The sequence below is a fragment of the Oculina patagonica genome, chromosome 3 (genome assembly GCF_052425735.1).
Source record: "Oculina patagonica isolate OP01 chromosome 3, crgOcupat, whole genome shotgun sequence".
Taxonomy (NCBI): Eukaryota; Metazoa; Cnidaria; class Anthozoa; order Scleractinia; family Oculinidae; genus Oculina; species Oculina patagonica.
Window position 1 is genome coordinate 24,314,392 of NC_135760.1, and position 17,423 is coordinate 24,331,814.

General features: G+C 37.5%; 1 protein-coding gene and 1 pseudogene across 2 annotated transcripts in view; one reads left to right on the forward strand and one right to left on the reverse strand.

The window, feature by feature from the left end:
• Positions 1–17,423, forward strand: part of LOC144647144 (uncharacterized) — a 46,373-nt gene that overhangs the window by 7,168 nt on the left and 21,782 nt on the right. Inside the window, exons 9-16 of one of the 2 annotated variants that reach the window (XR_013569539.1) lie at positions 620–731; positions 1,719–2,006; positions 2,527–2,636; positions 3,147–3,238; positions 4,102–4,128; positions 4,301–4,374; positions 5,407–5,568; positions 5,991–8,192. Coding sequence is in view for 1 of the 2 variants with exons in the window: in XM_078506898.1 (XP_078363024.1) it covers positions 620–731; positions 1,719–2,006; positions 2,527–2,636; positions 3,147–3,238; positions 4,102–4,128; positions 4,301–4,374; positions 5,407–5,568; positions 5,991–6,180 (1,055 nt within the window). In the remaining variant the exon portion in view is untranslated. Of the gene's footprint in view, positions 1–619; positions 732–1,718; positions 2,007–2,526; positions 2,637–3,146; positions 3,239–4,101; positions 4,129–4,300; positions 4,375–5,406; positions 5,569–5,990; positions 8,845–17,423 lie in introns of those variants that run through there. The other variant, XM_078506898.1, reaches the window with a different exon arrangement.
• On the reverse strand, positions 11,457–12,734 carry LOC144647562 (uncharacterized protein KIAA1958 homolog; annotated as a pseudogene).

Sequence of the window (17,423 nt, forward strand, 5' to 3'; positions counted from 1 at the left end):
TTTTTGGGGGAATTTGTGATTTGAAAAAATTATCATTGCACTTGCCTAACTAGTGCCAAGTCCCAAACTGCATGGTAAAATTAAAAATCTCTAAATCTAAGAAGATAACGGAGGTAGAGCTCTTATTGATGTTTTGTAGGAATCAGGGATAACATAGGTTTCTTCCTACACACTTAAAAAGAAATGCTACTGAAGAAAGACTGTAAATACAATCATGGCACATAAAGCATACTGGCGATCTTAATGTATTGGCATTGATTATAGTTTCTGAATTATTTTATAATCCTTTGAGTTTTAGGGTTTTTTCTGTTCTTGTCATGCATGTGACTTGTCAAATATGCATGGCTGTGATTTGAAAATCTTGAAGGACTTCAACTCATGAAATCTTTGTCATTTTATACACCTCCAACCTGGAAGAGGTTTCCCTTTGGGTCAAGACTTCCCACAAAGTCCATGATAGAGAATACCCCTCCCCCTCCCCCACCTCCGAAAAAAATGTCCATGCACAAAAAAATAACTTTGGCTAAATATACTGGGAGGGCAAACTGAGATCAGTTGCTTTTATGTTATTTATATTTATGCTGAGCTGTAATACTAATTAACACCTTTGTTTTTGTAGGTTCTTTTTTCGACAAATTTGCATTTTTCCTTCCATGTCTGTTTAATTGCCTGATACTACTTATTTCCCTTGTGTTGGCCTACTTCCACTTACCAGAAACACTTGTTAAAAGGTAATGTGTTTGAAAATGATACCTGTTGTTTTTCACATCCATGTTTAATAACTGTTTACATAAAAACCTACACTTTCAATGCCCAATTTCCTCTATGAGACGCACCTACAGAGAATTATGGTAAGTTATATTAAACTTTGCCAAGTGCAGGTCATTCTATTGATTGGCAGGGAGTCTTTAGTGGAAAGTATTGTGTACCTCGAGCTTTAATTGTTAAGGTATAATGCATGCTGGATAGGCTAATAGTTGGGGCTGGATTTTCATATAATGTGGGCATAAGCAGTAAATTTAATTCATGGCTGACTGGCAACAAAAGAGAGCCATATATAAAACATTTTTAAACTCTCACTAGCTATATATAGCTTGTAGCTATCTCAGAACTGTACTGGGGAAATATCAATCTTGATCTTTCTTGTTCACTCAGTCCATGCCTGAAGACCTTGGGTGATGTATTTATCTCCTAGTAAACCCCTCACACTCAGTTATTACTTACTTACTTACTGCACAATACGCCATCGGCACTAAGGGCAGCGACAAAATTCCTCCACACATGCCTGCCACGGGCTTTCTTCTTGATGTCTTCCCAGGTGTAGTTTAGGGTTTTCCTTTCGGTTTTTACCGCTAGCAGTCATACAAGTCATTGACTATGGAAGACCGTCACAACCATTTGCTGAAAATTTCTTTGTCGCTGTTTCCGTAACAGTTTTTTTTTGCTGATAGGGTTGTTGGCCCTATGCGAACCCCCCTACCTGGAGGGCCGTTGTCCGTCTGGCCCCTCACTATCAGACCTTTATGGCATGGTTGAACCTGCCTGGAGTTATATAACTCCCGCCGTCATAGCCCTGGAGATCCTAGGAACTCACAAGCTGCCTTGCGCATGGGGTAGACACAAGGCACCAGCACATGGGGTAGACACTCAGTTATTAATAAGAGCTATTTTATATCTTTCAATTAAATTTCTTTCAATTGCTAATTGTTTTTGTACAGTAAAAATGAAACAGCTGCGAGTGAAACTGGTGAATTAGCGTTACAAAGCACACCAAGTTCCTCAGAGAATCAAGATGATTCCAATAAGGAGAGATTACTGGAAGATGCTGAGAAAAGTTGTTCAGAAAATTCTGTATCCCAAGAAAAAGAAGATTTAGAGATATTTGTCATTGATGCTGATGACAAGACACCAGAAGATGGCAGAAACGGCTGTGGCTGCACAAGCTGGCAGTGCACAAGATATGGATGCTGTCGATGTTTCAGAAAGAGCAAAATTGCAACTTTGATCTGTTTGAGGTAGACAATGTCAGTATTTTGTTTAAGATTGTATATACCGGTACTGTTTTTGTGTAGGAAGTTAAGGCTGCAGAGATTGGGGTGCATCTTTTAACCAAGCAGTTTTGAGCAACAAAATCTTATGATTGCATTTTTAGCAGGACTTATTACTAAAACACAGGGGGACCACAACAGTTGAGGAATTGAATAAATTAATAATAAAATATTACTCTGCAGGTGGCTTCATTTGATTCCAGTGTTGCTTTTCTTCATGCGTTATCGATAAACACAACAGCACTGTATGCTGAGCTGTCTTGTGCGCGAGCTGATCTCAGATCATGTCATGTACCCAGAAGGGGGAGACGGCTGACTACATTGGCCAGCTCGATATTATTTTTGCTTTTTTGTAAACTTGTTAATATACCCTATATGGTTTTAGTTTTGAGCCACCAAAATTAAGACATCTTTTAACAAACAATGTAACAACAAAATCCATGTGTTTAGTATTGTGATTTTCATGTTGTTAAAATTGCAGAACTCGCTCAGTAATCCTAGCCATCGCTGTGTACTGTGTGTTTTCATTTATTGTCATTGGTTTTGATGAGCTGTTTTCACTGTGGGCTGCCACTCAATCTAAACATGGTGAGCTTTTTGTTCTTAAGTCAAAGTTGGATAAACTTTGGTAACACTTGAGTGAATTATACTACTTGTCCTAGCAAGAAGTGTCAACCTTAGAGATTTAGAAATGAGTATAAGTTCTCATAATTAATTATTTGCACATTAGCTGATCAACAAACTATCAAAAAGAGATTTCACTAAGTGAAACTGAACTCAAAATATTGGGAAAAATACCTGTCCAGTGACCAAACATTTCATGTTAGGAATAAAACCTCTGTTTCTCTGTCTTTGTACCCAAGCTGATAAAGATCAGAACCACGTCATTTCTTTACCAAGAAGGTATGGCGAGAAGACATGTCACAGGCAAGGGTTCCATCAGCCCATCGATATATTTAACATTTATTTATTTATTTGTTTGTTTATTTATTTATTTCACATGTACTATGCTTAACTTAGTATTAGACAAATAATATTATATATACTGTTATTATACATGTATTTGTTTTAATAACCTGCCATTTACTCTCGTGATAGGTGGGCTTGGATTCTCTACAGACCAAATAGGTACTGCATTACTGTGTGTAGCTGCACCTCTCCTATTTCTTCAGATGTGGGCATACCCAAAGGTACGTTTTTAACAAGAAGTTTTCTCCTATGTACAAATGTACTTCTGTAGTAAAATCCATTTGAATTCAGTTGCCCTCTTATATTTATTGATCATTTCAGCTGGAACGATACTGGTAATCGACTGAACGTTTAGTGAATATTAGTATAAAACATGAGGAAAAAAAAATAAAAAAATGAAACAAGAAATAAAAGAGAAAAACAATGAAACTCACAAGAACTTAGTGTGGTCACTACGAAGGCTGTATCACTTTGACAACAACAAATATTCTTAAAGTGCTACTATGGTCCTCGGACATTTTTGAATCTAGTAATGGTGGCAAGCCAAAGCCGAAGTTTACGCGTGAAATAAGTGGTCTTCCAATTCGAATTTGAACTTAAAATTTGGCAAGGTTACTATTTAATGTAAGTACTTTTAAGAACCGAAGAGAAAAGGGAAGGTAAAATTTTGATCATAGTACCACTTTAAAACTACACTTCACAAAACAAAACGACTGAAAAAAATTAACATGGAAATATAATTATTATAGTTGTTGTGTAATGAACTGACCTAATTATAATAATATTAACTACTAGAAGAAAGCACTATTACTAAGAAAACCTAGCACTATTGCTACTCTTCCCACATTTCAAAAATCATTTCAAAATCTCATGAAATTTAAATATCCCATCGTCAGAAATATTATGATACAATTTGGTTTTGTTCTGACAGAATATTCTTAGCAGAAAAAGAAACACATATGCAAAAGATTGAGATCCAGGTTGAATGAATTGATCTTCTCAGAAAGATAAAAATATGTATTATGTTCTAAACTGGTATTCAAGTAGTGGCTTAAAATCGTTTGGTTTAATGTTTTTCTTTCAGTTTGAAAGAAGACTTGGAGCAATTAGGGTGAGACTTTTTTATTAAGATATGCTGATTTTAATTATGTACCTAGCATTGTTTAATTCAAAATTTCTTAAATTTGGTTGACTAATTTATAATATTCAGCACTTTCGATATCTTAATGTGATGCCTTGTTTAGAGTGCAGGTAAATTCTAATGTTGCTGCCATTGCTTACAGGTCTTTCAGTTGGGGAATGCTGTCGTAGGAATAATGATTATGTCGCTGTCTGGAATAAGCACGTTTTATGACAGGTGAGATATGAAAAATGAACTGCTGTAAAAGCTATGTAATACCCTGCCCCTTCCCTGCCACAATTATGTGCATGCGCACCGTGATAGCTTCCAGAATATATCATACGGGTTAACACTAAAATCAAGGTAGCCATCGTCTGTTAATCCAAATGAATCTGTTGTTTAAAAATGTTGTCATCTACCATTCTGGTTAGACAAATTGAAGTCAGCTATTTCTCAAGTATCCGATAGTGTTATTTTGTTGATCGATAAATGCACTTAGATGCTTTTAGATGCTTTTAACAATCATCTTTGGCTACAGTTGGCTAACTACATGTATAGGATGGAAATGGATTGCAACTTGAAAAATTAAGGCTTAACTTTTTAGGTTGTTTCTACGTGTCTTTAAAAACATAATTAATATTTATAGCTAAAGTTTGATTTGTATCAGCAAATTCAGGTTATATCTTCCCAAAGATAATGTTTTTTATGGCTTAATGGCCTACAACTAATTTCAAAACAGTAGAGGATACATTCTTTTGCGTTCAAAACTACTTGGAAGGTAATTGTAACTGATTTTCTAACGTTTTAAACGACTTTAACGGAGATTCTGATGATTTTTCCTAACGATATGAACGACTTTTTTTTGACGCATCTAACAACCTGCCTGAACTTTTTTAACGATTTTTCTAACGCTTCAAATGACATGGAAAATTTTTCTAACAACCATTCTAACGATTCTAACGATTTTCTAAGTCGTTAATTCTAATGGTAATCTAACGACTAACAAACAATTTAAGTCGTTAAACGAAAAAGCGTTAGTGTACGTTTTCCCGTGGAAGGTCACAGTTTAGTCCAAAAATCTGTGAAATCCCTGTGAGGTAGCCCCTTTAATGGGAGAGGATAAGGGGTCCAAACTGTACCCTGGCAATGCCAACATTGTGCCTTACTTTTTCCCTGAAAATACAATTATACTTTGTTTCCCTGCTATTCAACATCTATGGCAGGGCATTACTAATCTCCTAACTAATCTGATCATTCTTTTTTTTTTAGATCTACAGTTCTCTGGCCACTTCTGATTGGCATTCTTCTCCCCTTGAAGTTATTTGTAGGTTGTTCTTTTAGCTCAACGGCAATCCTTGTTAACAACTCAGTGCCCAGTGATCTTTTAGGCACTGTGAATGGTCTGGCAATGACAGCATCTTCAGCATCCAGGTAAACAAAAAACAATTTTCGCAAATTATATTGAAATGCCAGTTATATGTATTAAAGCCCTAGGCTTATACAACTTTGTAAGGGGCTTTGAGGGACCTTTTATTCACATCAAAACAGCTCAAGCGTTCCTACCAAGGCTCCATTAATGATCATTAATTAATGAATTCATTAATGGAAATTAAATTTCATTCTTAACTTCAATATTCCGTTTTTGAATTGAATATTTCAATGTTCAAATGGCAACTGGCTTCGCGTGACAGGAACATGGGACTTTGGCCAGAATTAACATAATTTACACATGTATGGTGTAAATTATGTAAATTTACATCATTAACGGGACGGTTTCAAATGTCACACATGGTGTTTTCTCATCATTTTGTTCGAGAGTAACAAACATTTTCGTACTGTACTTTCTTTTCAAGGGCTGTAGCACCAATATTTGCTGGAAGTGTGTTTGCCTGGTCCATAAGCAAGGGCTTCGTACATGGATTCCCTCTGGATGCACACTTTGCTTTCCTCCTGTTTTCTATTGTGTGCTTGCTGTCTGTTCTCTTCAGCTGCATGCTTCCTAAGGGATTAAACAGAAGAATATCAGCGCCCGTAAAGGTTTGATCATATCTGAATGACTTCATCAGTTCCTGTGAGCTATGGAGAAGCAGCACTTCACACACTCCTGATGTCAAGCTGTGCAGCACCAGTAAAAGTATAATCATATCGTCAGGTCTGTGAACTTCAAACAAATCAAGTTGGCAACTACACAATGATTTCACACTGCTGGACCAGTTGTTCATTGTGTCAGGTCTCAGGGAACACCCAACAAGGAGGGAAAAAGGAATTTTGGTATTCCAGACATGTGGGTTTACCCTGGTGTAAGAACCTGTAAAAATGATTTTAGTTTTGGAGCTGTTTTCTCCTTCTCTTTATTGTTTCGAGGTTCTTTGTTGTTTCGGTCATCTTAGCCTGCAACTACGAACCCAACAAGTGGTCAGAGCATGGAGAAGTGGCAAGGTCATTCTTTGTTTGGCGATTTTCACAGGTCCTTACACCGAGGATGAGCCAGACATGTTACCAATTGTCCCATGAGAAGAATTAGATGAGATGCATTGATGCATTCTTAGGATGCTATGCATCCTAATAATAATTTTTTTCTCCCCAACTTCATCACAATTACATTGTAATAAGTAATGACTGGGTATGGTTTTGGGGGTGTTATGAAAAGCAAATTTCATATTAATATGTTTTTGGAGCTAGGTGTTAAGGCCCAGTTATACGGGCAACATTTTCTTTTACCTTGTCTCACAACATTGTCGCATTGCCAGTTGTAAAGTGTTGTTGCATGTATTATTACCTGTATTTCAAGTTGTGGTGACAGGTTGCACAAAGTTGTTGTGTCTCCCGACAAGTGAAGTAACACGCACAAACACCTTTAAAGATTTTAAAACTTGCCATGCAACAATGTTGTGAGACAAGTTGAAAGAATTGTTGCCCGTAATACTGGGACATTAAAGATTATGGTGTTTGGGAATTGATTTTATCCAGTGAGTATTTTGAATGTAGATTAATATCATTTGGTTCTATTAACACCTCAGATCAAAGGCACTCTGTAAATCCGTCTTTTGAAAAACAGTCAGTAGAAATGGACAATATCCAGCTGACGTCAGATTGTGGACGTTCTGGAAAGTTCTGCACTATGTTTACAAATTACTTATAGAGAAGACTGTTGGCCTAGGTGTACTAGATAAGTTCACATTAATGCTACATAAGTTCCCCGGGGGAATCTTAAGTGACGGGGATGATCGAATGGGGGCAAAAATCAAGACCCAAAATAATCCCTAGATCAAAAAATGACCCCTCAAAAATCAACAGCAAAACACGTTTGTTTGTACTTTATTCTCAGAACTACACAGCCAAGGCACTACAACAAATCTTCAGATCGTTTTGGATACCCAAATACATCCCTACTCAAATGAAAAAAATACTTGCCAAATTTTCCTACCCAAAAAAAATGCTTCGATCATCCCCGTCACTTAAAACCCCGAGTACCCTCCCCCCCCCCTGGGATAAGTTCACATTAGATTAGTTAGACTACACTAGATTAGTTCAACATTCAAGAGTCGAGTGTTGACAAGTCTCTCCAAAAATAGTTGTTACGTTTATACTTATGGCAGAGCATCTGTGGTTCATGCCCTTTTCTTGCTCCAAGTAACTCAGTCGCTTTCAAAAGTGTGGAAAGGATAGATTAAAGACTAATTACAAATTACAAATTATTTATTATCAATTTACATATATTAAAATGTCAGTAACAAATAACAGATGAATCCCAGTCGTTCTAGCTAGTGGATTGCATCTGCTCCGTGAATTTTATTAACTTATCTACAGTTATTAAACATCATCACAAGATCAGTGGTCAGCTACCATGGCTAAAAAATTATGAGAATTTTCTCTGCACAGGGAAGAGTTAGCGGGGGAGGGTGGATCAAGAAGAGCCTGCATACAGCCGTCTTAGAACTAGGAATGCTTCTCCTACTTGGCTCGTATAGTCGTGAAAAGCCCTTAAAGTTAAGCTGTCTTTTTGAAAGTCCTTTAATCTTCCAAACTATCTGAAGAGTCCTTGAATGTTTGATGTTTGAGTCTTGAAAATCTTTAGCTTGTAAATCCACAAAGTTTCTTGTTATTCTCATCTTAGAGTTACTAGAACCTGTTGACTCGACTCCATCAATCATTTTCAACAATGAGTATTTTTGTTACCTCATGTTCAGTGCAGACATGCAAAATTCAAAGAGATGTATGCAGGCTATCTTTTCCTGAGCAGACAAACTGAAGAAAAAATATAATACTGCTTCTAGCATAATGATATGATCAACGTTTAATATATCAACGTTTAATCACAGCATTTTTTATCATCATTTTTTCATCATCATCATCATTTATTTGCCACTTCAGAATTAAACATACAAAATAACTTAAAACGATAGGGCGAAGAGACCTCCAAGAAACCACAAGGCATATTGGGGAGGCCACCTCGGGATAGCAGACCCCGATATGACTATTGAGAGAATCAAACTAATATATTTTCATACAAACTTTTCACAAAGTGCATTGAGGCATCTGGTATGCTTCTGGGTCATATTTAATGAAATAAATGTAGTATTTTTAGGCAGAAAATCTTATTTAAAATAATAGAGTATAGATCACTATTTTTCACAGCTGTTAGAATTAATAGTTATTTATACATATTATAAGTAAAATTAAAAAAAAAAAAAAGTTTTGCTGCAATGGTGTGTTACTGTTCTGATTTAGTTTCTGAAATCGTCAGTTGACAGGGTTAATCGTGTGCGCGTTTGAAAGTGTGAGGCCATGTCTATTGTGTGCAAGAGTCGAAGTCACAAGTCTTTTATACGCAGAGAAAATCCTCCCTGAATATTAAAACAAGAGAAGTCCGTTAATGAGCAAAATGGTCCACGTTAAAATGGTCAGTTTGGACTGTTTTTAGGCGAGGACGTTAGTCTCGAGCCTTATGTTATGAAGCGATAAATCGGTTGGGTTTACAATGGGCGATGTGATGATTCGAACCGAGGGGGATTGGTAACTAAGAATATGGCTTGAGATTTGTTTTCCTCCGCCATCTTGGTTTATAGTGGAGACTTTTTCGCAGCCAGAAGCCTTGACTCGAAGAAAGATTAGAAGCTGATACTTTTTGCGCTCACTTTAATACAAACATATTAAGATATCATAGTACACAAAAACCTGACACACCGAACTTAATTGTGGTTTACGAGCTGGGAGTCAGCTGGCGAGTGCTGTTTCGGCAGACCTTTGCCTTTCAAGACTGAAGTTGAACTGGATATAAAGCATTGAAATCAATATAAGCACGGCTAATTAAACATCAGAATTGATATATTTGTGATCTGAACTACTGGCGACATTGTAATCTGAGCTTTAACTGAAAAGGAGAAGTGCAGAAGAATATATTGTCACAACTGCTGAGGTGAGCTATCAAAAATTTATATCAGTTTGCTTATACATGTACTTTATTGAATAACATAATGGACAAAGTATTTATGGAATCGAAATGACGATTTTAAAAGGCTAAATATCTGCTAGATGTTGTTATATTTAATTTGCTGGAATTAATAGATTACTAAGCATTGAGAGAGCTCCATTCGCGATCCCTTCTGTCAACAGAACGTTTTCGTATACTACTAGGTCAGATTTCAACATTGATTTTAATAATGGTGTGCAAAGCAGCAGTAAATATAAACAAGTGATTGTAAAATACGGATACAAACAAACTTATTTCAGGCTTTACCACTGATAACAGAACTACAATCAATTGATCACATTTATACAAATCTAAATAAATCAAGAGTCCAAACTGGTGTTCTCAAGACACACTAAAGTGACCTTAAAGCTGGGTGGTTTAATAGCAACCAAAAAAGAGTATATACATTTTTGTAGACCATAATAACTAGTAAATGATTTAAGAAGCATAGTGTACATGTAGAAAGATGTGTTTCAGAAAAAAGAAAAATTTAAGTAACTACTCATGTTGCAATAAATTGTTGTAGTTAATCAGTCTTAGTGTCTAAACAAATATGTGTAAAACAATTATTAAATTTTTAACAATTGATTCTTTCTTTTATTATGTTTACAGAACAGAATTAAAAAACAACAGAAAACATCCAAAATACAGTTTTCAAAGAATCCACTGACAGCTGTGTTTTGTCCTAATTGCTTCAATATGTTTAATCTGCACTTTGTCAAGAAGCAGCATGAATGTGTTTGCATTGGAACTGCTTTGACTGGAACTGGTTATTGGCCTCTATTCTGCCTCTAGGCAATATATAGAGAGCCCAATCCTCACTATGAATGGCAGATATATTTAAACAAGACACAGCGAAAACCATGTAGCAATAACACCTAAGTTAAAAAAATAAACTATGTAAAACATCTCTGGATTTGCTACTGAAAGATCCTTCAATTCAAATTCATTACTGGCAAACCACTATATATCAACTCTACTTCCTAGACTCCACATGTACTGTATCAAGATGTTGGACTTATTGGACTTTCAGCCCCATTTAACTTTAACAAGAGTAAATCAAGATGCTATATTAACTTTACTTCCTGGAAACTTGTACTTTCTTGCACTACGTGTTTTACCTCTAAATGATATTAAGTTTTTGGACTTACCTGCACAAAATTTACATTACAGATTGTACAGTCAGTGCAGACAACTTTAAGCCACATTTAAACAAGAGGCAATCTAGATACATTATTTTAAGACATTTTATTCTTGCCAAAGTTGTGGAAGTTTCCTCGCTGTCTAGTAAAGTTACAAAATATGTTGCCTTCCATTGTGAAAAGTCGTGATAAAAGACATCTTATTAGAGTTGTACGAATTAAATCGTGCCAATTTTGTGATCAAAGCAGCTTATAATTTGCCTATTATTAATTACAGTAACATTGGTTAGAAACTAACCTTTCTTTGGAATGCACAACTAAAAACACCACCGGAAACAAAGTACTGTATTTTAAATTTTATTTACCTGACAAACCCATTTTCCCTCCTTTTATAGCAAATGTCTCAGTGTCCCAACTTTCGACTTACAGTGAGGAGCCCAAAAGGGTGACCACTTTTAATGTACTAACAATTTTCCTTGCACAAAAGAATGTGAATTAATTAAAAGTGGTCGCACATTTGGGCTCCTTGCTGTAAATCACACATCTTTTGGATTCTCATTTTCACTCAATAGACATTTTTGGCTTTGTCAGTGTAAATTGCCCATTTTAAAATCACATGATGCTCCCCAGAGAACTTGTTTTTAACTATCTGAATACCAAGAGAATTTTTCCGAATTTGAAAGAAGTGATTCTCAAGAGTGATGTCACAGTCTGAAGTAGGGCAACAAAAAAACGAAGCCCGAAAGGTCTCTTCTTAGTTCTTTGTCTGGAATTTTTAACATACTGTCCTGCTGTACTGGAACGTCCTCGCCTTAGTATGCATTGCATACCGGTTATTTCTATTGTAGCCCTGATTGAATGGTTAGTTTAACACTTGGAAAGTTTTGCTTCTCGCGATATGTTTTTCATTTTCTCACCAAGTGTACGCTCTCCGATAACCGTGTTGTCGTACCAAACATCCTCGGAAGTGGAGACGTTTCTCTTCGGGCGCTGAAATAAAAACTCGTTTAAGGGATTTAGGTGACTTAGATACAGCTCGAAGGAAACCACAGGACAATTTGAACCCGGTTTTTCATACATCAAACCTCCATCGAAACCTTCGTCATCTTCCCGGCGGTTTTTTGTTAACTCATCGGTTGCTTTGCACACGTAGCGTGCTCCAGTGCTGTCCGTGTTGAATGAAAAATCAGTCTTCTTGAGTTGACGGAGATTTTGCCTTCCTCGGCGACAAAAGTACAACATTACTTTAAAAACAAACTTTGTTTTGAAGCTTTTCTGGATCATTCAGACCAAAGGCAGTGCTTTCGTACAATTTTTAAGGTCTTCTTCGCATATCGGTGGCTTGTGTTCAACTTTTGCCAGCCCTTGCCGCTTTAGGTCTACCCTGGGTGCCAGAGGGTTTTTTTTTCGGCGACAAAGAGCGGCGAAGCCGCAATCGTCGAGAGAGTGGCGAAGCCACGACCACTCTCTCGACGATCGCGGCTTCGCCGCTCTTTGTCACCGCAAAAAAAAAAAAAAAACCCTCTGGAACCCAGGGTACTTTAGGTCCACACACTTCGCGCCAAACACTTTGTTTGCGTCGGTAAACTCTGAATCATTTATGATGTCAAAACCACGAGTAGCTTTGAAATGCCGATTTAATCCAAATCTGAGGCTGTTCAAAGTGCTCTTTGAATAAGAAGTGCCATCTGCTTTTCGAGCTTCTGCATAGAACAGCTTTAGCAAGTTCGCAAGCGTATCTTTCGTTTGAGGTTCATCTGCTTTCTTTTCCTTCAAATACTGATGAAAAACTTTCAGTGCTGACTTTGTGGCCCTTTTGGTGCTTTTTGCATCTTTGTCGTCAAGAAGGAGGTTTAAATCTTCTTCTGATAGTGTGGCAAACCTTGATTTCGACTCCGCCATGGCAAAACTGATCAAACTGCTGGTTAGTGTGTTTGGTAACGTCACTTCTGAATGCATAAAACTATTGTCTGTAGGTATGACGTCACTTCTATCGTTCAATAAGAATGTTAAAACCAACATAGGACGCCAGTTTATCCGTCTAATCGATAAGTGTTTTACGGTAGGGCATAAATTGAGAAAGATCTTCAACAGAAACACTCTGAAATTGAGCTACAGTTGCATGCCGAACATACAACAGATTATTGATGGGCACAACAAGGCCATTTTGAGAACAATCACAATAAAACCGCCACAAGATCAAGCGGCAAGAACTGGGTGCAACTGTAGGAAAAAGGATGAGTGTCCCCTCAACGGAGAGTGTCTCTCTAAAGAAATAGTCTACCAAGCAGTCGTCACAACAAGTGATAAATGTGAATCGTACGTGGGGCTTACAGCAACAGAATTTAAATCGAGGTGGAGAAACCACCAGACGACATTCAAAAACGAACAAAGAAAAAATGACACAGAACTAAGCAAGGACGTCTGGGAACTAAAAAACAAAAGAGAAAATTTTGTAATCAATTGGAAAATTCTGGCAAGAGCGAAATCTTACACGAACATTGTGAAGCGTTTCAACCTGTGCACAACAGAGAAGTTTATTATTATTACGAAGCCAAATTTAGCAACGCTAAATAAACGTAATGAACCAGGGACCGCGCAGAGGGAGGGGCTAGGGGGGCTTTAGCCCCCCCACTTTCGTGCAAAAATAAATAAATAAATAAATAAATAAAATAAAAATATAACGAAGCAAAAAAATCGTTAGTTCAGTCGTAAGGGACAAAAGTTACTGGCAAAGTAGACGCGCAGATAAGTTAACCACAAACATTGTCATAAATTAGTTATAAGTCGCTATAACTATCAAATAATTTTTCAGTTTTAGCCTTGTGCAGGTTTATGTCTTTTTTTAAAAAATGGCTTCTTTTTGCAAGCGGACCTCTCAGATGATTGTCATGTCCAGTTGATAGAGGTACGATAATAACAGTCCCGACGTTGATCTTTAAACAATGAGCATGAAATTATTGTTCCTCTTTTTATGTGTCCTGGTTTTATCTTAATCAGCGAGAAGGCGGTCTTTTAATATAATGTTTCACAGATTGGTTTGAGCAACGTTTCTTTATGACCATATATGGTCAAAATGTTAACGATATCTGTCATCTGTACATAACAGATATCCTGCGATATATATAGGTTGCGAAGATTTGTCCGAAATGTTGTAAAGCGCTGCATAATTACAGTTTTTCTATCTGCAAAATGTGTTTCGTTGACAATTTGTTGAATAATAAAACAATTATCCTGCTTAATCTTGCGGAATATCGTCTGATTTTAGCCAACTCGGCCTACGGCCTCGTCGGCTAAGTATCAGGCGATATTCCGCGCGATTTTACAGGATAATTGTTAAATACACACTCAGTGATCTTGGTGTTTCAAGCAATCTGATTGGTTCGCTATCTCGGGCTAATTAACAATTATTCCATGAGCCCGCGTTGGATACGAGGTGGTAAATAGCCAACGAGGCGCGAAGCGCCGAGTTGGCTATAACGACTCGTATCCAACAAGGGCGAATGGAATAATTGTTTTATTAAATTCTTCTCAAGTTTAAATCGACTGGACATTTCATTTTGATGTAAACGAAGTGATAGTATGAGGAGGCGCGAAAATTTCTGGCGCGGTGTTCACTTCTTGAGTTGAATGAAACATACGAGGAAAGCGAGCCAGAGAGTTTTCTTTCCAAGATTTTCCTCGAACAGTCCCCTCTAAAGTCGTCTAAATATCCTGGAAATTGTGACAACAGTTAAGATTTACGAGAAGATCCGAAGCAAAAGCTTTTCTGGAAACTACAAGTCTTGTGCAAGTCGAACGAAGCAAGTGTTTACATTGTACTTCTTTACGGCTCCACGGCTGTCATCAAGACAAACTTGAAGCGAAATTCGGCTTAAAGTGGAACAGGTTTGTTGAAGTATAAAAGGACAAAACCAAGATTGCAAGGTAACAAACTTTACGGAAGTGCTGAGCCTACTTAGTTTTATGACGTACACTGAATGAAACTGTGTCAGTCAGTTGCCGTTCTTTCGTAAATTATTTGCTGCTTTTCTACTTTATTGACTCGCTCTTGTTGTGTGTTTACAAGTATTATTAATTAAACTTTTCGCATCAATCCTTTTGTTTTGCGTAGTTAATTTTACTATGGCATTTCTGTGGTTGTGGTAGGCACCGCTAATTATTTCTTGTTCATAAACCTCGCCAAATTTGCTGTTTTTCAACCATTTTTTCCGATGGAACTGTCGCTTCCCGTAGAAAAATTTTAGCTTGGCAAAAGTAACGCAATCATTTTCCAAATAAGGTCAAACTAAGGTATACGAGCTGACAACCGGGATTGAGTGAACCAATCAGAATGCTAGAAATGCAATATCCGTGGCTGAAAATTTAATAATGAGCATTATTCACTCCCTACGGAGTGAATAATGCTTGATCCAAACTGAAACAAAATGGCCGGCGTAAACTCGCGTTTCGCCGGCGTTTCTGAATCGCAAATACTAAGAATACAAGAAGATGCTGAACCAGAAAAGACAAAAAAAGGCTAAGAAATTTGGTCTGATGGTTTTCAAAGTAAGAGAAGACTACATATTTCGCAATTTGCAGCACAATGTCCACACAACTCGAGTACTAAAACGCCAATTGCTTACCGTCAAGTCGGTCTTCGCCCAGCATCGGCAGAAATGAATACCGCAGATTTATCGGCAGCAACATCAAGTGTTATTCAGCCAAGATCCTCCACAAATATTCAGGAAAAAGTCTTTGTGCAAGAAAACATCCAGTTTTCACCACAGTTCTGCAGACATTCAGTAAGCTTATAATCCAAACTTTCAGGTGGATCCTTCGCCAACTGCTCTTTCAATTTTCAATTCAAGTGAACTTCAAAAGCTTTGATTCAACGGTCAAAATGTTTTGCAAGCAGGTTTTTGATCAGATTGCAGGTTTGAGTGGTGTTAAAGGACCATTTTGCTAGATTGTAACGAGGATTTTATCGAAGATTAACTAGATTTGCCATGTTTGAAGATTCTGTAAACTGTTTCGCGCATGTCGGTTAGTGCCGCTTATATGTACGTTTTCCACGCATGAATTGAGAGGTCAATTAAATCGACTTTAAATGGTTTCCTTCTGAAAACTTTGAGATCGCTTGTTGTTGAGATCACTTCGTGTGTATATACTAAAACAATTATTCTTTGAAATCTCGGTGAATAGCGGCAGAATATTCACCTCGCCGCTCCGCGGCTCGGTGAATATTCTACCACTATTCACCTCGATTTCAAAGAATAATTGTTAAATATTTATTATGCTAGAGACTTATTACCCGTCTGGACGAGCTTCGGCAAACATTTTCTAGTTCGTCTGGTAGTGCGTCTAGCTCCAGTATAAAGACGCGTACAAAACGCGCAACGCGTCTAGACGGACGCATTTAGAGTTTAAGCATCTCGTCTAGACGGGTGACTCGTCTTTTGCCCGTATTTGTACTAGACAAGCATTACAGTCAAGATGAAAAACAAAATGTTTGCAAAACCTCGTCCAGATGGGTAACACGTTTATAACACGTCTCTGGCTTTAACTGGCAAATAAGGCAAAAACAAACAAGCAAACAAACAAAACTGGAAGATGTTCGCTGCTAAAAGGAAAAAAAATGCCGATTTAGCACCATGCATCGCGGTTCATGCTAAAACCAAGAAAAGTGGAAGAAAAGAGTCGAAAAACCCAGACAAGTAAAGATTTTCTTTGGGTTGTTATGGTGCTTGGTTCTTGTGAGCGGATTGAGATTACTCCGTCTTACGGTCCTGGATGAACTTCTTAAGGACAATGGCTTTGGTCCCTGGATGTGGACAAAGCTCTGACCTCTTGGCCAAATAGGCTACCCTCAAATCCGCAATTTTTATCCCAGTAAGGCTGTCCACAAGGGCGTTTCTAAAAAAAATTGCTCAACATCTGTCAAAGCATTTCTGAAAAGTTGCTCAAACAATCCACGTAGTTGCTGTTATTTGTCTTATTGATTTCTAACCATTTTCTGATGCAGTGCCGTAGCAAGGGTAAAATAAGTGGAGGGACACGCGAGCGCCGGAAGCGCGAGCCGCTAGGGGGGTCTGGGGGAATGCCCCCTCAGAAAATTTTGAAATCTAGAAGCTTGGAAATGTTATTTCTAGCGTTCTCCAGGAGCCGGTATTTGTGTTTACGCAAATCGCGAATTATTTACTTCCTACACTGTCTCAGCAAAGTACTGAAGAGAGTATAACACTTGCAACGTCAATTGCAAAATAGAAAATCGACTGTCTCTGTATCTTGAAACCAGCAAATGTTTCACCTTTCAGAGTTATCATAGTACGTTCTGGTCTAAATTTCTGGTTTGTTTTAGTTTTTGGCCATTTAACATTGTTGTGCATCACCCTACGTACGTTAAAAAATGAAAAGAACTACAAATGTTATTGTTTCAAACCTCTCGGGAGATAAAATTTTATTTTCAACATTTTATACAGGTCTGTTTTTCCTTTTTGGGAAAAAAACTGGGGGAGCACGGGCCCCCCCGGCCCCTCCCCTTGCTACGGCACTGTGATGCAATTTTATTCAATAGTTCTACGGTGTTTCAAATAAACAAAAACATTAACAGCTGAGTCAGGCTACATTTTCCTATTTTTACAATCGTGGCTCCTGCAGAAATTGCATCAGATCGGTTTGAAGTTATATGG